General features: G+C 45.7%; 6 protein-coding genes across 8 annotated transcripts; 4 read left to right on the forward strand and 2 right to left on the reverse strand.

Annotated features, from left to right (window-relative positions):
- The first annotated feature begins 1,546 nt into the window (after positions 1–1,546).
- On the forward strand, positions 1,547–5,716 carry BCIN_09g02800 (hypothetical protein). 2 transcript variants are annotated; one of them, XM_024695019.1, is made up of 5 exons: positions 1,547–1,933; positions 2,065–2,532; positions 2,664–3,766; positions 3,867–4,536; positions 4,589–5,716. In XM_024695019.1, exons 2-5 carry the CDS (start codon positions 2,475–2,477, stop codon positions 5,170–5,172), a joined length of 2,415 nt encoding a protein of 804 aa, XP_024550811.1. In that variant the 5' UTR covers positions 1,547–1,933; positions 2,065–2,474; the 3' UTR covers positions 5,173–5,716. The 2 variants fall into 2 exon arrangements, with proteins under 2 accessions (XP_024550811.1, XP_024550812.1); XM_024695018.1 differs by having other exon boundaries at positions 1,547–2,532.
- A 648-nt stretch (positions 5,717–6,364) lies between these two features.
- Positions 6,365–8,458, reverse strand: Bcrpb3. Its single transcript, XM_001554449.2, has 3 exons — positions 8,029–8,458; positions 7,400–7,965; positions 6,365–7,343 (listed from the first exon to the last, which is right to left on the reverse strand). Exons 1-3 carry the CDS (start codon positions 8,089–8,091, stop codon positions 6,962–6,964), a joined length of 1,011 nt encoding a protein of 336 aa, XP_001554499.1. The 5' UTR covers positions 8,092–8,458; the 3' UTR covers positions 6,365–6,961.
- A 1,939-nt stretch (positions 8,459–10,397) lies between these two features.
- Positions 10,398–11,856, forward strand: Bcrcn1. The gene has a single exon (XM_001554446.2). The coding sequence runs from the start codon at positions 10,743–10,745 to the stop codon at positions 11,508–11,510; it is 768 nt and encodes a 255-aa protein (XP_001554496.1). The 5' UTR covers positions 10,398–10,742; the 3' UTR covers positions 11,511–11,856.
- A 12-nt stretch (positions 11,857–11,868) lies between these two features.
- On the reverse strand, positions 11,869–13,920 carry BCIN_09g02830 (hypothetical protein). Its single transcript, XM_001554445.2, has 4 exons — positions 13,385–13,920; positions 13,267–13,332; positions 13,129–13,212; positions 11,869–12,947 (listed from the first exon to the last, which is right to left on the reverse strand). Exons 1-4 carry the CDS (start codon positions 13,718–13,720, stop codon positions 11,988–11,990), a joined length of 1,446 nt encoding a protein of 481 aa, XP_001554495.1. The 5' UTR covers positions 13,721–13,920; the 3' UTR covers positions 11,869–11,987.
- A 350-nt stretch (positions 13,921–14,270) lies between these two features.
- Positions 14,271–15,641, forward strand: Bcrrg9. Its single transcript, XM_001554444.2, has one exon. The coding sequence runs from the start codon at positions 14,352–14,354 to the stop codon at positions 15,411–15,413; it is 1,062 nt and encodes a 353-aa protein (XP_001554494.2). The 5' UTR covers positions 14,271–14,351; the 3' UTR covers positions 15,414–15,641.
- A 157-nt stretch (positions 15,642–15,798) lies between these two features.
- Positions 15,799–20,231, forward strand: BCIN_09g02850 (hypothetical protein). 2 transcript variants are annotated; one of them, XM_024695020.1, is made up of 3 exons: positions 15,799–16,434; positions 16,495–17,218; positions 17,270–20,231. In XM_024695020.1, exons 2-3 carry the CDS (start codon positions 16,682–16,684, stop codon positions 19,889–19,891), a joined length of 3,159 nt encoding a protein of 1,052 aa, XP_024550813.1. In that variant the 5' UTR covers positions 15,799–16,434; positions 16,495–16,681; the 3' UTR covers positions 19,892–20,231. The 2 variants fall into 2 exon arrangements, with proteins under 2 accessions (XP_024550813.1, XP_001554493.1); XM_001554443.2 differs by having other exon boundaries at positions 15,799–17,218.
- The last annotated feature ends 264 nt before the right edge of the window (positions 20,232–20,495 follow it).

The raw sequence follows: 20,495 nt of genomic DNA on the forward strand, positions 1-20,495 counted from the left end.
AAGGGGACTTGGCATGGTGAACTTGGCGTGCCCACTCTGAGGGGCTTGGCTGGCGATGATTTGATGGGATGGCATGTGTACCTCCTATCTCCTTTGTTAAGTCGTTGCACAGCCTCGTTGGAGAAGCTGAAGATGATGAATGTGTTGTGGATGGATTGTGGATGGATTGTGGATGAGAGGTAGGAGGGCTGATGTCTTGGTATGATGGTTGGTACGATGTTTGGCGGGGAATGAGGGAGGAGGGAGGGGTGATTTGGGTTTGTAATGGGGATGTGATGGAGATACCGTTGGATAACGCGATGGCGCGATACGTATCTTGGTATTGATGGGTTGGGTTGGGTTGGGTTAGGTTGTGAGGGTATGAGGGACTTGTCATTAGAGTTTTGGGGGGAGATGCTGGATGTACGTGCTACGGGACCGTCGGGATAGACTGGAAGGGAAGGGGAGGGGAGGGGGATGTGAGTCTTGGGGATATAGCATAGCCTCAAATTGGTGGTGGTGGTGGTGATGGTGATGGTTGTGGCGGAGGAGATTGCGTGGACTGGATATCTTGGGCTTGGGGGGTGAGGTTTGGATGGTAAGATGGTTTGATGACTTGATGACTTGATGATGTTGTGTGTGGAGAGATGTTAGCTAGGTCTTCTGTTCTTGCTTTCTTGGCTGGTGTGTATGTATGTATGTATGTATGTACATGTTGTACTGTCTTTCGGTATCGATTCGAAAACTCACGTCTAGTTTTCAATCCGTCTTAACTCCTTTCGACAGAGACATCCATTGTAGTAAATACATTCCGCGTTCAATGAGGAGTGGCACGTGATTATTGATCGTCAGGAATGTCATATTGATATTGACTGTAATGAGTAAGGTTCTATGTAGTTCTGACAGCTGGCAACAGAGTAGATGAATGATATTTGAGTCGATCCCTTTGAAAATCCCATATATGGATCTTCAATAGTCCCGGCTGGTTTGTTTCATGTCATCTCATCTTCTTCCGAGTCCTACCTTGTGATTATATGTAGGGACTTTATTGGCGCAGAGGAAGACGGAGATGGATGGATTGGGATGATGATGATGCTGGGATTGTTTGTCACGAAGCGATGCTATAGGTTACCCCAGGTTCAATCCTTTTTGAAAGAGTGTAGGAGCAAGGAGAGGGGCCACAAATCACGATGCAGTAGAACGAACGGCTTTCTTTGATTCGAATCGAGGTCAGGGTCTAGGGCGGAAAGAAAGAAAGAGGTCAGAAGAGGTGCATTGCTCCGCCACATGGTTGGTGTTGCTTGCCACCATCTAGAATCCCCAGAACGCAGATGGAAAAGATAAAGTTCATCCATCGGTCGAAGATTTCGGGTTTAAAGGACTGGAAAGACAAGCTGCAGGGACTCGAGGAAGAAGAAGAAGAAGAAGAAGAAGAAGAAGAAGACGCAGCAGCAGCAGCAGCAGCAGCAGAAGAAGATTGTGATAGATGAACTGATTGAATGATGATGGATTGCTAATAATGATATTAAGCCAAGAGAAATTGGGTTTAAATTTGGATACATCCCAAGACATTTTAATTCATTAATACTTTTTCTTCTGCGCCTGCTCGTCTGCTCGTCTTCTCGGATTTTCCGTTTATCGTATTAGTCTGCCGGTCTTCCAGTCTCCCAGAATATATGTAAACACGAGCTCAGCCACGGTTTGAGTCCATTCATTGTACTTTCCACCCAACGACGGGTGTCCTATAACCAACAATTGCTTTCGCTCAAACACTTGCAGAGTCGATCTCGTTCTGATTATCATACATATCGTCACTCACACGAACGGCCACGATAGAAGGAGACACGAGAAGGAGAAGTCTTGGGTGCTTGTATCCTTGAGGATTTAAGTATTTGCGAGTTCAGAATTAGTCTTTCGTCTCAATCGATCAACCGATCGATCAATACAATCAACAGTAAGAAAAGGAGAATAAACTTCTAATTTACAATTTCTCCTACGAGCAGGGTTGGATTAAATACTCCCTCTCTACCTATCATCCATCTACTCGTACCTACCAATCTATTGCCGTCTGACAGAGTAGATCAGTTCAGACATCCGTCGACTAGTTCAATTGCGGAAAAGGCTACCGGGCACTCACGTTCTACTCGCAAACATTCACATCCACACGCTTCCTCCGAAAAACACCATCACATCATCACCACCGTCTCGTTCTTTAAACCTATTTTACGATAATCATTCACGTCGCTCTTTTCTGTTAAAACCGTCTTCGAGATAAAGAAGAAGACTATCATACCCGGGCATTTTCGAGACTTTCCGCCACTACGAGCTACGCATGAGATAATCAAGGGTGCAACATTCTTTTACTTCGGTACTTTGCGATACGAGGGGAGCTGGTGGTGCTCTCGTCAGGCGGTGCCCCAGTCCATTGCAACGAAAGATTGTGAGGACAACAGGACAGCAGATCAACAATTGTACACAGCTATAGATTATAGATCATGCACATATTGAGGAGTGTAGTCGTACTCACGGCTTTGTTTTCAAATTCCATAAATGGTATGTCAAATCTCTCACGTATAAATACCAGTCGGAATCTCAATCACAATCAAAATAATGGCAACTTCTCCCGACGAGCCAACAGCCTTAAAATATGGAGATGATCAAAAGCTAATGATTTAACCTTAAAGCACACTCTAATGAAAGGAACCCTTTAACATATATCTCAAAGGTCGAGACTCCGATAATTAAAACTCCGTCACATCGAGTGCATGCCTTGTCGAGTTTTGATGTCGAGTTTGGATTGCATGGGGGACAACAACGAGTGAAGCTGTCGCTGAAACCTAATCACGATGTTATTGCTGAGGGAGCCACAATTACACATCTGGCTGCCGATGGCACTGTAAGGACCTCGGAAACCATCGACAGGTCGGCGCATCGCGTTTTCAAGGGGTCGACATGGCTACAGCCTTATGATGGTGCGGATTGGACTAATGTGGGATGGGCGCGGATAATAGTGAAAAAGGATGGCGATGAACCTCTATTCGAAGGCGCATTTAAATTGGATGGTGATCATCACCATATCCAGACAAAGACGAGTTTTAAGTCTACGAGACATGGATTGGATCCATCGCCACCGGATGAAGAAAAAGAATATATGGTTGTGTGGAGGGATTCTGACATTGGGACTGGTTATACCGAAGATAATGAAGGACTCATGCACCCGGATTTGAGAAGAAGCGCACGGGAGGGCCCTTCATGTTCCGCGGATGGGCTTAACTTTAACACGATGAATAATCCGATCAACAATTATGAACCGATGGCTAAACGGGAAGAGGGATTCTGGGGGTCAATCTCGACACGAGCCATATTTGGAAGGCAACTTGATACACAATCAGGTGGAAACTCTGCCGGAGTCAACCTTGCGACCACTATTGGATCAACAGCTGGATGTCCTTCTACTCGAAAAGTCGCCCTCGTGGGAATAGCTACGGATTGTACATACACAGCCGCTTTCAATTCTACCGAAACGGCTCGAGAAAACGTTATCCAAATTCTTAACTCTGCCTCGGTACAATACGAGGATAGTTTCAACATCACTCTGGGTTTGCAAAATCTTACCGTCAGCGATGCTGCTTGTCCCGCTACTGCATCCTCTTCGGCTCCCTGGAATGTGGGATGTAGTGATAGTGTTACGATTCAAGATCGATTGAATTTGTTTTCTGCGTGGAGAGGTGAACGCCAGGATACTAATGCTTATTGGACTTTGCTTAGTACTTGTGGAACTGGAAGTGTAAGTTTTCAATTTATTTTCACTAGTCTGTTATTTGATGATGGAATATCTATGAAAAATATGGATGAGACACATTGATCGTTCACTAATCTCCTTTTAGGCTGTCGGTTTAGCTTGGCTTGGTCAAGCCTGTGTTACAGGCGCACAGGTAGCCTCAACGTCATCTGGCAATGAAACTGTTAGTGGTGCCAATGTAGTGGTTAGAACCAGTACCGAATGGCAGGTTCTTGCCCATGAGACTGGACACACCTTCGGAGCTGTCCACGACTGTACATCATCAACTTGTAATGATGGGCAAACAGTCGCGGCACAACAATGTTGTCCTCTCAGTAGCACAACTTGTGATGCTGGCGGAGCATACATCATGAACCCCAGCACTTCAAGTGGCATCACACAATTCTCACCTTGTAGTATTGGAAACATTTGTTCCGCTATCGGAAGAAATGGAGTCAAAACCAATTGTCTGACTGCAAATAGAGATATCACTATAATTACCGCAAGTCAATGTGGTAACGGAATTGTGGAATCAGGTGAAGATTGTGATTGTGGTGGAACTAGTGGGTGTGGGAGCAATAGTTGCTGCGATCCAACTACTTGCAAATTTAGGACAAATGCAGTTTGTGATCCTAGCAATGAGGACTGTTGTACATCGACTTGCCAGTTTGCATCCAGTGGTACAGTATGCCGTGCTAGTACGGGTGTCTGCGATCCACAAGAAGTCTGTAGCGGAACTGCTGCTACTTGTCCTGTAGACGCTACTGCTCCTGATGGTAAGATCTCGTAATATTCTCGCTTTGCAAAAATCATACTAACTTGTGACAGGAACTTCTTGTGGCAATTCTTCTTCCTTGTCCTGTGCTTCAGGTCAGTGTACTTCGCGGGATCTTCAATGCAAAACCATTATGGGATCATACACCACAGGCAACGACACATACGCCTGCTCCTCCTCTGGTTGTCAAATCTCCTGTGCTTCCCCCGAATTTGGCTCCCACGTCTGCTACTCCATGCAACAAAATTTCCTCGACGGAACATCTTGTCAAGGTGGTGGCAAATGTTCCAACGGTGATTGCAAAGGTGCATCAGTCAGCAAAGAAATCACTTCCTGGATTCAGGAACATAGGAATCTCGTGATAGGTATTGCTTCTGCAGTTGGCGCTTTGCTCATCTTTGCAATACTCAGCTGCTGTATAGGCAGGATGAGAAGGAGAAGGGCAATTAGGTTAGCAAAGGAAAGAGCGGTTAATAATCCACATGGTTGGTCGCAAGGGCCGAATATGTGGCAGGCTCCGTTAAGTGGTGCTAGAGGAGGGAGAGGAGCAGCAGCTCCCAGTGGGGGTACTTGGGTAGATGGGAGGTGGATACAACCGCCGCCGCCTGGGTGGCAACCAAGTGCTAGGTATGCTTGATATGAAAGATTTTGTAGCTTAACATTGGGTATGGGAGAATTTATGGCATACATTATGCATTATATACATCACATGGTGTTTTGGAATGATTCTATTGGGGTCTTGATATAGGTTCGATGGAACGAAATGAGACATGGCGTTTTCGGGTCTCGGGGTTCTTGGGTATAAAGATGGCGGGTGGCTTATCGTTTGGTATAAATACCAGCATACAGCGTTACCAAACTCGTCTATTATGTTTACTTCTCTACTTCTTTATTTATTTAGTTATTTATCTATTAGATCATGGTGGCAAAAGAAAAGAGTGGGAGAGGGGAGAAGGAGGACAATGAATGAATGAATTGATTGATTTGTTCATTGAGCAGATTTTTGCTACTGTGAAATATGAACGTGAAGCTCGGTATCTAAAATCTGGAATTGTGATTTCTTTTAGGGGAACGCTAAGATTGAGTGAGGAGAGTGAGGAGAGTGAGGAGAGCGTGAGCGACTGATCACTGCTGGGAGTGCGAGCCTACAACAGATAGGAAAATAGATTCGTTAATAAGCAAGCGAATTATTAGGATGTGTGAGGATTAAAGATGTGTGTGTGCGTGTGTGCGTGTGCGTGTATGAGTAGGGAGGTACTAGGTAGGTACGTGTGTAAATGATATATATATAACAGGATAGAAATATATATGACAGGATAGAATTATTCTACTTATTGGGTTACTTGGTCCAGACTCTTTCTTAAACATGTAAATGGAATAGTGATAGTTAGATGACATGAATATTATGTGTATGGATAATACTGTAAATGAATGAATGAAGTGTAAGGAAGTAAGTAAGTAAGTAAATAAATCAATGAATAAATGAATAAATGAGTGAGTGAATGAATTCGGTTTCTTGTTGTGCTGTGCTGTGCTGTGCTGTGCTTTTCATCTCTGTTTACTACTTATTTGTTTTCTATTTTGGGGAGGGGAGAGAGAAGGGAGAAGGGAGGAGGGAGAAGAGATGTAGATAGAGAGAGAGAGAGAGAGAGGAAAAGAGGAACAAATAGCAAAAGAAAAAAGAAAAACAGAGGGAGAGCGTGAGAAGTAAGAAGTAAGAGAAGAAGATAGTAGAAGGAAGAGTGACTACCTACCTCCTATCTAGGAAATGGGTATGAGAGGGACAACATCCTTTCCTTGATAAGAGTATATATATATATATATATAGATCCCATAAACAAACAATACCATTCAATCATCACACATTCGCACTGACCCATCTATGAAGAATATAATCTCTGCAATGCGCAAAAGAATTCAAAAGAAGCAAAAGAAGAGAAAGATAAAACAAGCTCGCGGAATTCATTCATTGATAAGGGTCTAAATGGTATGTATGTATGTATTGATCATTGCAATCCTTTCCTGTCCATTCAGATACTGTAGAATCTTAGGAAACGTCCTGTAAACGCCATTCCAACCCAGATAATGCCCATTCACCTCCACGGTATGCAATTATTGATTGTACATTTTATGTTATTTCGTGTGTAGTTCTTTCGTTTTGCTTTTGTTTTTGCATTGATATTCCCCTGCCCGCTGCCTTTCTAGTGTGAGATCCGCTTTCCTTGATTCTTTTCTGGATCGAACTGGGTCGAATGACATATTTCTTCGATGTGTGTCGCTGGTTCGAGGATCAAAACTCATGCAACCTCAAAGTACAGAAGATGCAGAGCACCCAATTGTGCCTGTCATTATGAAACGTAAACCGGATATCCGATTTTTCATGGCAAACTTTGAAAGCCCTTTGATCAGCCATGAACAGATATTCTCTACCATCCACTTTGACCATTTTGGCCATATGGAGTAGCACCATAAGGAGTAGCTGCACCACCCGCACCACCCCAGGCATTACCCCCACCATATGGCGTAGCATAGCCCGGGTCTTGCCAACCATGACCATTCATACCAACGTCTGGACTCTGAGGCGCATCATATCCCCCACCATTAGCCTGACCATCTCCCTCAGTAAGATCCTGAAGGACTGCAGCCAATTTCTGTTGCATGACTTTGATGCCTTGCTGAATGATTGCATCGGGCTCTAGGTTACCAATTGATTCGACTTCGAAGTAAAAGTTGTTTGGAACGGCATCGTAATCAAAGGGGGCGCCCTCTTGGGCTGGCTCTTCCCAATCCGCATATTTACTCTTGGGCCTGTTGTGGCTAAGTAAGCATAATTTCTTGGTCCCACTAAAGGATCATATACGTACCATTCCTTTGCAGCATCATGTTCATACCACAAATCGATATGCTTCAATTTATTGTGTGGATCATATTCAAAGCCGACAGCAGCTGTAGGTGCCCATTTCGCATGTTCCTTTGCAATACCCTTCAAGGCTATACATTTCATGCGCAACTCTTGACCCTTTCTCAACTTGGCAATGACTGGTCCAAGTCCATCTGGATCAGTAATAACAGGATTTCCAACCCATTTGTTAGCACGTTGAGGATCAACTACCAAATCGCGAGCATAAACTTTCATGATTTCATCACCCGTACATCTTGCGTGGAGAGTAAGTGTAACGCTGCAAAGTTCGCAGTTTCCCTCGCAATCGCAATCTCTGGTATAGATAACATCATCACAATTCTTCGAGTTTAGTGGGATAAGACCAAGTCGATGCGCGATGAATTCATCTGCTAGAACTGATGTGTTGGCTTCTATTTGGACGCGATCGATAGCGATCGTTGGAACTTCTGAGAGAACTGTTCGGCGGAGCGAGTTTGCAAAGGAGAGGTCCACATTGGATAATTCGAAGTCGACGTGATGTGAACCAGCCTATGATACAATGCGCATGAGCTTCCGAAGCATTAAATTCAGCTATAGAAATGTGGAATATACCTCTGTGATCTTGACCTGGGGACCTGAGGACTCCTGGTCCATCACCATAGGGTCGTAATCCATATTGGGCGAATTGACAAAGAAATTTGCTGATGGGCGAATTGCTTGGGCTGGCCGTGTGGTGGACTGTAATGAGAACTCGAGGATAGACAACCTGACCCCTTAGGCTGAACTCAATTCTAACGCCAAATGATTTCCTGAACAGTCTGAGCCACGGGTGATGATGATTTTGAAATGACTGTGGGTATTCTGCAAGGCTGAAGTATCTGGTGATGAAATTTAGGTTCTGCAATAACAATACGAAAGATACTGCGGTTGATAGAGGCTGAAGGAACATCCATCCCTTGTCTCGGAGAATTGGCAGCAGAGTTTACCCGAGCCTCGTTTGAATGCTGATTATGTAATCTTTCAAACAAGCGGGCAATCCGCCAAAATGTGGACAGGAGGATAAGGAGGGAGGCTGTGTAGAGAGCAGAAGGGCCAGAACGCAAGATCAACTCGGACAAGACCTTGTGGCAATGGTACGACGAGAAAGACTGACTATTGAGGGTAATTTTACAACGATGCGTAACTGTTGACTACGCCTCAAGAGACCTGCTGAAAAATTGAAAACGGTCTTACAGTCTAGAAAATGCTTTGTCATTTCTCGTCTGCAAGCGGGTTGAGAAGAAGGCGGAGTATTATGTAGAGGGGGATGTTTGTTGCAAAAAGGCCTACGTGATTCTAACCTTCAAATCATTTTGTACTTGATTGGAGTAGCCAGATGAAACCTCTTGCAGTTGTTGTTTTTCAGGATTCAAGTCAAGTTCGTCTTGGATGGTCATGGTGATGAGCGGACCAATAAATCAAAGCTTATATTATGGAGGAATTGCCGCTGCGCCCTCAACAAGAGATATGAAGACGAAACTCTACAGCAGGATGTGTACTGGGCGAGCTGGGCAATCGAGAACCAATCTCACGAGTCGCAATCCCGTACATGCTTCAATCGAATCCCCGCCAATCTGGGCTTTGCTGTTGGGCCATCGACAGGATGATCAGTTGGATCTAGGCGGTCAAGTTTTGGGCGACTAAGTGGAACCGTTTTCTATTGAAGAATCGCATTTCGTGGACAGAGTACGCAAGAGCCACTAGGTAGAGCATGCGAAGGCAGTGTTCTAATGCTTTCTAGGTTGAACAGGTCTCCATGGTTTGGAGTCCTTCGTACTCGAGGATCCCAAGAAGGACACGACTAAGACCCCACAATATAAAAATCAAAACAATCTTAAGACATGGACAACAAGTAGATCTAAGCTTCCTGCGAGGGCTGTACGTAGTAACTTGTTTGGTGGTTTCAGTGGGTTTGGTCGCTCCTGGCATTGATGGCATGGATTGGTATGGAAGAGTTACTTCTTCTGGGCAATCATTTGCAATTCGCATTCTTCCCTTTGCGCAATGTTGAGGCTCGGCACTTGAGCGGTTGAGCATCGATCCATCTTTCACCGTCCAGCAAGTAATTGAACCAGATGCTATCGAGGCCATCGAGGCTATCGAGGCTATCGAGGCTATCTCGTAGATATCTGGTACTGGAGGGTCCTCTGTGGGTAATTTCCAAGTCACTATCACTATCACGTAGCATCACATTACATTACATAGCCGTGACATCCAAGCGACCTGGGAACTCATGTAATTCTCGGATGTATGTAAGTAAGCAAGCATACATAACGCTACATAACACAACACGACATGACCATGGACATAACAGATTGTAATAAGGCTCGGAGCTATTTGACAATCTCTCTGCCGTATATTCCGTATTCCCAAGGGTCTTCTCCTCACCCCCTTCGCCCATTGAAAACGAAGGAAGAGACACGGATGAAATTCTTGATACTTGGCTCCATTGGCCACGATGTTTCGTAGTTGCGTCGGAAAAGTCGATAGAAGCGCTTAACGAGTGTTCCGTATGAGATGTCCAAACCAGAGTCGGATCAAGTGGCTGGGAAAGCTGGAAGAAGAAAGTCTTAACTCACACACTATTGGCCCATGGGGTTGAATTGGACCGCTTATTCTATTCTCCCCTTGTAGAACAGTAGCAGAGACAACGAGCGACAGGACAACGTGAACGTGAACGTGAACTTGACAAGAGACATCGTTACATCGTGCATGGTCAGACCAAGATGGGACACGCTTGACAAGACATTGACTGCTCATTCTCATGGCATGGCTTTCTCGTGTGAACCTCGTACCCTCGCACTCCACGTCTCTAAGTCCGAATTCCAATCTACGCTGTACGCAAGTCCAAAGCTGCCAATCCACACTAAAACTTTGTTTTGCTGCTGCGCCGCTGCGCCATCATTCGCCTCCACGCAAACAAGTCAATCGCACCCTTGCCAGACCGGGACCGCCACTTTTAATGTCCGGAAACTACTAGATACTGATTACTTACACATCCATTATCAAGCTCCAGTTCTTTTGCAACCAAGCACGAATACAAAGACAATTAAAAGCCCTCTTCTTTTCCTGGCAATTGTCTCTTCTCCATCAAGCTTTCAACTCACCTCTCTATTCACAAGAAGAAACACATCCCTCCTTGCATAATACATCCAATCAAGAAGTCGAAGTGTAGACTAAACGACATACAAGAACTTCTCCCTTCACCGAAACTCACACATCTACATTTATTCTACTACAACCACAACTGCAACCACAACAACGCAATTCATTCACACATCGTAACCATGTCATCTCCAACTTCCCCAACCGGAAGCACTCTTTCTTCGCGCAGAGGGTCCCATAAATCGCTTTCCCTCGATCTCTCCAATCTCCCTCCTCTCTCCCAACCCACACCTCCTTCCAACACCCTCCTCATAACGAATCTAAAAGACAGCGAGATCTTCCGCGCAGACAATCTTCAATCCATCAAAGAACTCATCAACACATCCGCCCCCATTCATTCCTGGGCCCCTCTGAAATCTTTCTCCCGCATAATCGTTTCCTTCTTCTCTGAAGAATCCGCCATCCGCATCCGTCAAATCCTCGACGGCGAAGAAATCATGGGCGAGCGAATGCGCGTCTACTTCGGCCAGCCTACCTCCATCTCCCCCAAAGACACCCATCTCAACTTACCCGACGCGGGAAAACTATTTTTCATTTCCCCCCCTCCCTCTCCTCCCCACGGCTGGGAAATGAAAATGGAAGATGCGCCCAACAAGCAAGTGCACGCAGAAGATCTCGCAGAAGCACTCGCGAAATTGCATCACCGACCCACCACCGATTTGCCAGCGAGCCCCATGAGCGATAATGGCGAGTCGTTGAAAAACGGAAGAGGAAGAAGTGCGAGCACGACGACCATCTACGATCCCCAGGCTCACGGACACAGTCCTAATTTGCCTGCCATAGCGGTTGAGGATACCACGGGCGAGGATTGGGGCGTGTCTCCGCTGGAGATGGAGAAGCCGATTTTGGCGCATACCGCGAGGCCGCCGGTCGAGTTGATGGAGTTTTAGATGCGGGTGCGTGTGCGGAGAGAGATGTGTATATGATATGATGGCAGTCTGATGTGGAGACATTCGGAGAGGCAATCTTTTTTTTTTGGTCGGCTTTGGGGCATTTCATTGGCGTTCGCTTAGGGTTGAAGCAAAAAGATTATTCTCATTGCGTTTGGTTGTTGGTTTTCTTAGGTGCATTGCGAGGAGTTGAGAAGCCGGGTGTGGCGTTACATGAGATAGTAAATGCTACGGCATATGGCGCGTTTGTATGATACATGAGAGGAGCGAGAATAGTCCAGGATCTAGAGAAGATCCATGATGATAGTCATGGGAAATACAAAAATATTCTTCCAATAATAATTCATTAAAATGTTCTTGATTTTACTGCTAGATTGTGACGCGATGCTTCCCGCTGCTGCGTACAGAAACAATAAAGTATTGATACAATATATTACAAAAATACAATTCCTGATTTCCCCTTCCCTTCTCCGCTGCTTATCCCCACAACCAAAGCAATCCCCTTCCCATCCCCACCACGCCCATCACCAAACCCCTCAATCCCTTCCACACCACCCAACTTCCCACTCCCACGCCCACAACCGCCAATCCGAACGCCTTTAGATTTCTCCTCTCCACACCCCCCTTATTCTCCTCGCCCTGTACATACTCGCCCAACTCCGTTTTCGTGCTAAATTCCGGCACATACTGCAATTCGAAGCCCGTTTCCCCCGCAATTCCCACCGTCGGACTATGTATTACCATGGGCAAGACCCTTCTTAAAAAGACGATTTGTTTGCGATCGAGATGATTGATGCTGCGGTAAAGATAGCTGATTGCCATGTAGAAGATGCATTGGCCGGCGACGAGGATGTAGTAGTATAGGGGAGGGTTACCGAGGCCGAGGGCATCGCAGAGTAAGTGGCCGTTTAGCCAACGCGCGTTGGCTTCGAGGAAGGAGCGGGAGGGGTAGGCTGGAGCTTGGTTTTGGAGGGAGAGGATGATGTTTTGAGCGAGGATTTGGGAGGTGGGGGAAGGGTTGATTTCGGTTAGAAGGAGAGATTCCATGATGGCTTTTGCGGAGGTGGGAGTTTCGAAGAAGGAAGTTGGAGTGCCGAGATAGTGGGCGACGAGACGCCAGAGGGCGATGTAGTCGGCTATTTCTTGGGGGCGGAGAAAGATACCTTGACGGGGGAGGGAGAGCCAGATTAGGGTGGCGGAGAAGGTGCCGATAGTTGCTATGCTGTCGAGGTCGTTGATGGGGATGCCGTGGTCTGATATGGAATAGTAGGATGGTTTTTCTTTGGCTAGGGCTAGAATGCGGCGGCGGACGGCGGCGTGGAGCAGACGGACTTTTATGGAGGATATATGGCCTATGCCGCCGGGTTTGATTGCTTCAAGAGATTGGGTCACTTGAAGGAGAAGCTGGGTTGTTTCGAACATTCTTCTTCTGGCTGACTATTGCTGGATTAGATGAGAGGGTAAGAAAAGGGTAAATATAGTGGATATAAGTCATTGGGAAGCGAAGTGAAAAGTATGCCTTTGAAAGTACTTTCATTAGTAGCATTCTCCCCTCCAAAAATCTAGTAGGATTTTGAAAGTTCAAGCTGTGCAATTTACTTCACTATATCGCATTTACCTTTGTAGAAAAGCCTCCAGTCCTAGCTAGGACTTCTGTAACTCTAGCTGCGCCCATGCCGCCCAGTAAAGACTGATATGCCAACTGTGGAATATTGAATCAGTATCTGAATTATATTGATGGGTCCAGGTAACATACTCCAGTCAATACAGCCCCTCCATATCTGTAAAACACCTCTTGACCTCTTTCGATTTGTGCCCAATCCTAAATCTAGTTTGAGCAAAATCACCAGTATCAAGGCCACTAAACCACTCACAACCCAATCCGGTATTGTATTAACTTCATTCCATAGTTCGCCCAGTTTTCCATCCTCAGAAGCATGTTCTTTCAGCAAGACATACAAATCCCTCTTGGGTTTTTCCTCGCCTTCCTTTCCCTTTGGAATCGTGCTTTGGTTCCTGGGAAGTTCTCCAGATGTGGGTGGCGATATATTGTCCAAACGATTTAAGCATTCTTCAGCCAGAACATCATATGAAGACTTCATGGGATGCATCTGCTCTTTTGTAAAATGATCAGGAGTCCATTGGAAGGTATGTCCCCAGGCGTGGCGAGTGTTTTCATCATTTCGACGAAAAGGATTGGGGATAGCCATGCAGGCAGTGACACAGGAAAGAATGAAGAGACCAGAAATTTATCAAACAACAACGGGAAATAAAACTAAGCTATTCTTCAAGAAAAACTAAAACTTGTGAAGAAGTAGGAAAGCCTTTTGGATTTACCAAAAGCAAAAATCCAAATTGGATCCAAATTCGCCTCGCTACAATTCATTCACCTACGGATAAAGACGACATCATAGATATTCTAACAAGTACGCTATTTCCGTATCTAGAAGGTCAATGTAGCGTAGTCTGAGCAGCAGGAAACCGTCTCTTGACTTGTGAATATAGCACAAGATGAGACAAAGCATATATCGGACGGATGCTGATGGATTGCGTATTGCTGGTCAAGATGTATCAAGATTCGTCGACAATTAGTTCTGACGCAAATCAATGAGCAGACTCACTTGAGAGGATGAAAGAAGTGAATGCGCGGATACCGTTGATGTTGATGTTCGGATCAAGTGATGGCTGGACTGGCACGACTGGATTGATCGACTCGGATAAGCACCTCGATAAGAAATCCCAGTCAAATTCCTAGGCGAAGATTTTCTTTTCCATCAATCCCAATGTTTCCTACTGTCTGTCTATAAACTCATCATTTTCCATCGACGAGTGTGAATAGCCATGTCTTGCTCTTGTACAACAAAAACTCTTCGATTGTTTATTCGCCATGTAGCCCAACTTGATCTGGCTGCATCAAGCACCTCCACGCATCATCGTCCGAAAAGTCTCAACATTCGAAGGTTCAATGCCCCCTCAGTCTCATATCCATCTCCTCCATACTCGAGAGCATACTCATTGGCATATTCACCTCAACTTGTCAGAAGCAGTGATGAAGACGCCCCCATCAAAGACCAGGAAGAAGTTTCATCTGCGACGGAAGGACGCAAAGACACTACACATGACGAAATTGATTATTTAGATGACTTATTCATGGAAATTACACCAGAGTCGATAGATGCCCTTGCTGCGGAGACTCGATCTGAGTTGGCAGATTTTCAATCACGAGAACCAGAGGAATCGATTCAATCAACAGAGACAATGGAGGGGTTGTGGATCCAGAGAGAGCCGATAGACATATTTTCAAAACCGTTGAAGAAGGCAAGGTGGATTACGGACGAGGAAAAAATCAGGTTTAGAAGCATCAAAATCGACAACGCAGTATCACATTCTCCACAGGCCAGCACATCGGATAAAAACATGGTAGATGATGGTTGGGTACCCCCGAAGCGGAAAAATTGGATGGAACAAAAAGCAGCATTGAAGGAAAAATTCCCTGAAGGTTGGAAGCCGATGAAGAGATTGTCGCCAGAAGCGCAGGCAGGGATTCGAGCATTGCATGCTCAATACCCCGAGCAATATTCAACGGCTGCACTGGCCGATCATTTTCAGGTATCTGCAGAAGCAATCCGGAGAATACTGAGAAGTACATGGGTACCGAAGCCAGAAGAGGAAGCCGACCGGGAGAGGAGATGGTTTCAGAGAGGGAAGAACATATGGGGTAAATATGCTGAATTGGGAGTAAAACCACCCCGGAAGTGGAGAGAGGAGGGGATAGGTAGGGGTAAACCGGAGTGGATGAAGAAAGCAGCTCCTGTCCTTACAACTAGTCGACCTGGGAACTCGCAACCTCGAAGGCCAGCGACTATCAGTCTCGATGACGAAATGGAGGACAGGATCCTTTGAGCATTAATTGTTCTCAAATGTGTATAATGACAATGTAGGAATATGAACAAACCCACTTGTAGGAACGGGGCCATATATTGATCGACAACTTTTAATTGTCCTGCTACCATTCTATTGATGTTCCATTCGACATATATCGACTAATATTACTCAATCTTAAAGGCCACGGGCGTCTTTGGGAGACATTGTCCGATGGAATGGCCGTTCCACTGGTGTTCCTTCTTATCAGATATGCTCACGACTCCCTCCTGTCTGCCACGCGGAGATCATCTGTGTGACATGTAAGTGCAACTGGAAATCAATCAACTATACTCGGACACATATTTGACACTGCTTGTTGATCTTTGGCTAGCTACAGAGTCCGACTCAAGAACGAACAGCTGGAGGCCGTCTAGCTATCCAGCTACCCAGCTATCAAATTATCAATGGCCATTAAGATGTGGTTCAGTCAATTTGTTGGCAAATAAACTCAAAACGGGCCAATAACATTCTGGAAGGAACCCAATTGGTGGTGGAGTTCCTCGAGTCGATCCATTCCCGAGCCTTCCCCTGATTAACACGACCTGGCAAACAAGGGCAAGGGTTTGAACACAGACCTTTGCTTTCTGTTTTTGGCCAAATTCCAGTGCATCCAACCGTAGACACCGTATATTAAGATTCCCCAGTAAATTATTCTCTGCATGCATGTCACGATAGGATAGGGCACCAGAAGAAAAGAAGAAAAGAAGAAAAGAAGGAAAGATAGGGAAAAGAGGGAAAATCGGGAAGACAGCTGCTTGGGTCTGCCACTTCTTGTTTCTGTCCGATGTTCTAGTTTCTGATCTCTGGTTTCCTCGCTGCCCACTGCTCCTGCTGCTGCTGCTGCTGCTGCTCCTGCTTGTTGTCCCCGTACCAAACCCCCCGTAACCAGTTGAGCAATGTTTTAAAGACCTCTTCTCAAGTTCCTTCTTTCTTCCCCTCCCTTCCCTTCCCTTCCCCTCCCACTCTCACTCTCACTCTGTTTCCGGATCTGATCTAATCGGTGAGAAAAGAAAATCGCGATGGGAAAATTCAACAAGCTAATCAACGTCATAATTCCCAGCTAGTTTTTGTTTTTCTCTTGTTCATGATACCCCAATTTTCTTTCGAGGCGCACAAAACTCAATTCGTTTCCTAAATTGCAGAAAGGTTGAAGCACCAAATCTACATCTGCAAATACTGGACGAAGAAGAGAGCTTCGGCCACTGCCTTTCTATTATCCCGGAGGTTTGCGTCGTGAACAGTCGATAATGGCTTCGACACCCGTCAATCCCAGGACCTTCGCTGCGAACACAAAACCTGGTTTGAAAGCTAGTCCTTCTCCATTTCCACGAACCCCGCGACCCTCGAATAAGAACAAGAATCCCTACGAGTTAGGATTATCGTTGAAGAAAATAATTGGAACTACAGTCTCTTCTCCACCATGCTTCGACTGTCTTTCTACATCTCGGATATTTGCATACACAGCTGGGGCCGCGGTGGTGGTTGTTGATATTGACGATGAGGGGAAACACTCGCAACGTTTTTTCCGCGCTTCTCCAACAGCAGTGGCCGCCAACACAATTAATGTAGCTTTAGCTGGACCTTCAACGCCTGCCAACAATGCCAATGATGGCAGGAACGGAAAGGGATTCCGAGATGCTGCAATCCCGTATGCACCATCCACTGCACATACGAGTTTGGAATCAGGTGACTCCTCATCAAAGACATGGTCAAGCAGGGAGAGGATTAAAGCGGCTACTTGTGTGTCTATTAGTTCTGATGGTCGCTTTTTGGCTGTGGGCGAGGTAAGCAGGTTTGTAGAAAAAATACGTGTGTATTGGCTGATAAGGATATAGACAGGATACGCCCCTAGAGTTTTAATATTCTCTTTGCAAGACAATTCTTCAGATACACCGCTCGCAATCCTCACTGAGCATACATATGGCGTCGCCGCCATATCGTTCAGTCCTGATGGCAAATATCTTGCTAGCTTAGGTAATGTTAACGATGGATTTCTTCACGTTTGGTCCATAAATCCAAAGAATGGAACAGCAAAGCTACATTCGAGCAACAAATGCACTAGTTTCATCAAGCAAATGTTGTGGTTGGGAGGAAACGTAGTTACTGTGGGAACTCGCCATATAAAAGTATGGAGAGTTGAAGATGGCCGATGCCCCTCACCAAAACAAAAATTTGCACTTGACGGTACACCATTACCATTGCCAGTACAGCAGGCCCTCAAAACTCTTACCGGCCGGAACTGTTTACTTGGTCCATTAGTAGATGCGACTTTCACATGTGTGGCTTCTTTGTCTGACCACAGGGCCATTGTTTGCTCAGAAAAGGGAGACGTTTGTCTCTTAGACAGCACGGAAGGCCAAAAACTAATCAAAGTTTTGAGCACCGGATTTCCCGTTACTTGTATTGCTATTGAGATGGAAACGCGGCAGGTAAGGATAGGAGGACGTAATGGTAAAGTCAAAACAGTATCCTTGGATACACTTCTAGCTCCATCTACTCCTCCATTATCACCCCTCCCATTAGATGAATCTAATGACGAGGTTGACCCTGGCCATTTGTGTGCTATGGGCTATGCTGGAGGAAATTTCGTTACGATTGATTCTAGACATACCATTGAGATATGGGGGAAAGACGATGATGACGCTGATCATGGGTTCCAAAACACACTCCAGCCCGCTCATGGCGACGCAGTCATGGGCGTTCAACTCTTACCCGAAAACAATCAGATGGAAGCAGCGTTCCTTACCTGGTCGGTCAATGGCAGTCTTGCCTTTTGGGACTTGCATGGCAACAGTAAAGGATCGATTACAATCGGCATAGATCAAGTGTCTATAGAGGAAGAAACAGCCAATTCATGCCAGGTCGTGAGAATATCAAAGGAGGCTTTGTTTCTGGTTTCAGGAGATAAGTACGGAGTTTTGAAAATATTGGATCCATCCACGGGTGCATGCACTTTTGAGACACGTGCTCACTCCACCGAGATCCAAGATATCACCATTTATGAGGATGATACATCAACCATGATAGCTTCATGTAGCCGAGATCGGACCATTCAATTATTCCGCCTCGTCTCGGATAAGTGGGAACTGGTACAAACTTTAGATGAACATACTGCTGGCGTGTGCGGTTTATTTTTCGCCGAGAATGGCGAGAAACTCATATCTTGTGGTATGGATAGGACAATTCACATCAGACAGCTTGTAAAAAAGGAAGTACCAGAAGGAAACGCACTGGCTGCTGTCCCAGTCCGTATTATCACCTTGAAAGCTGCTCCTGTGTCGATGACGCCCTGTCTCGGTCCTCAAGTAGGTAATATTGTGGTATCTTTATTGGATCGCACTGTAGCTACATACGAAATAGCCACTGGACGCCTTGTCAACTCATTTCGAGCAACGGACTATGATGGAGCAGACGCTGTCGCTCTGGACTCTCTTGTGATGGGTACACCTAGCGTACTTTCTGGCAGACCTAGTACAATTCTCGCTGGTGTCTCGACTACTGATAAGTCTGTTCGTATTTATGACTGGAGTACTGGATCTTTCCTAGACCGAGAATGGGGGCATACTACTTCTGTATCAGGCGTAGCGCTTCTGGAGAACATCGATTCATCGTCTAGAGTGTTGATTAGTACAGGGCTGGATGGCACAATCATGATGTGGGATATTGCTTCCAATTCCACCGTCTATTCACAGAATCAGCCTGAGTCAAACGATGGTACTCAAGATGAGACGCCACCAAAGGATCCAGCGGCCTCACGCCCGCCATTGAGAAGGGTTTTGTCGAAAGCCGAACTTGCCGAATTTCAACGAGCATCGCCAACAGCTACCCCCCCTGGATCGTCTTCGCCACCCAGAGTAATCAAACGTAAGACCTCGAAATACAGCTTGGCGAATCAGAATCCTACCTTGTCAATTCCATCTGTACAAGCCGTACCATCTAAACATTTTGCATCCGCATCAGACGATACAGGACGTAGATCGTATCCAAGGAACAGATCTCGTAGTCCAAACAGTCCTCAGACAAGAGAGGTCAGGCGTCCCTCGACGGCGTCGGTAGACTTACGGGGCCGTGGCAAAAGTTCAAGCAGCGGCATAACTGAATCCGGATCACTTAACATGGCGACAGAGCAAGCTTGTCGAACGCTCAGAGCGTACCGAAGAAAGCTCTTATCTACTGAAACTATAGATGAAGAGTGTCTAAAGGATCTAGACCAGGAGTTACGGCTAACCTCGGTAGCATTAGGGGACAGAAGCCAGAAGTCTAGAACTATTAGTGAGACAGTTTTAGCAGGAATACTTGACCAATACTCCGACAGACTGGTTTCCATGTTCGACGAGAAGTTGAGACTGAGTCAATTGGGCCCAACCAGAATGGTCGAATCCCCTACCGAAATGGTCGAACGCCCAAGAACGGCCGATAGATCCAGTGAAGATGGAGAGTTTCTTGATTGTCATTGAATGTGTGTTTCGTTTGTTCTACTGCATTAGTTTTGAAGGCGTTTGGAATACCTTGCTCTTTTTGGAAGTGTTGTAGGCGTTTGAAAGGAAATGCTCTCTGCATTGGGGTCATCGTTTGCATGGCACAAGGTTCTATTCTACTTTAGGGCGACTGCATAAGCTTAGGGTGGGATAAATATCAAGCTGCGACTTATTCCATGACGCATATGGCTGGAGAGTTTTCAAAAAGAAGGGGGAGTATAGGCATGAGAAACAGGGAGGAATGGGAAATGGTCTGTTTGGAGTAAATAACTTTGTGATAAACAATATATCAAGGACTGCGAATTGGTCGTTTTGTCCATCATGCACTTTTCACACGCCGAGATCTAATCGTCATGCTGTGTGCCGTATACTATAAGCTTGACCGATTACTAAATCCATCAATCAAATGGGATACTAACGGGTACCCTCATGTATTCCTGCAAATAACCGGAGTTCACCAAACACCTGCAGACTTCAAACTCTAGGAGAGGCTGCAGATGGATGATCAATCAATCAGGAAGATCCATCAGCCTTACGTATCTTCACGTGATTTGATCGTTTTGGACCCACCGCTTACCTAGTA

This window comes from Botrytis cinerea, chromosome 9, assembly GCF_000143535.2.
Source record: "Botrytis cinerea B05.10 chromosome 9, complete sequence".
In the NCBI taxonomy this organism is placed as follows: Eukaryota; Fungi; Ascomycota; class Leotiomycetes; order Helotiales; family Sclerotiniaceae; genus Botrytis; species Botrytis cinerea.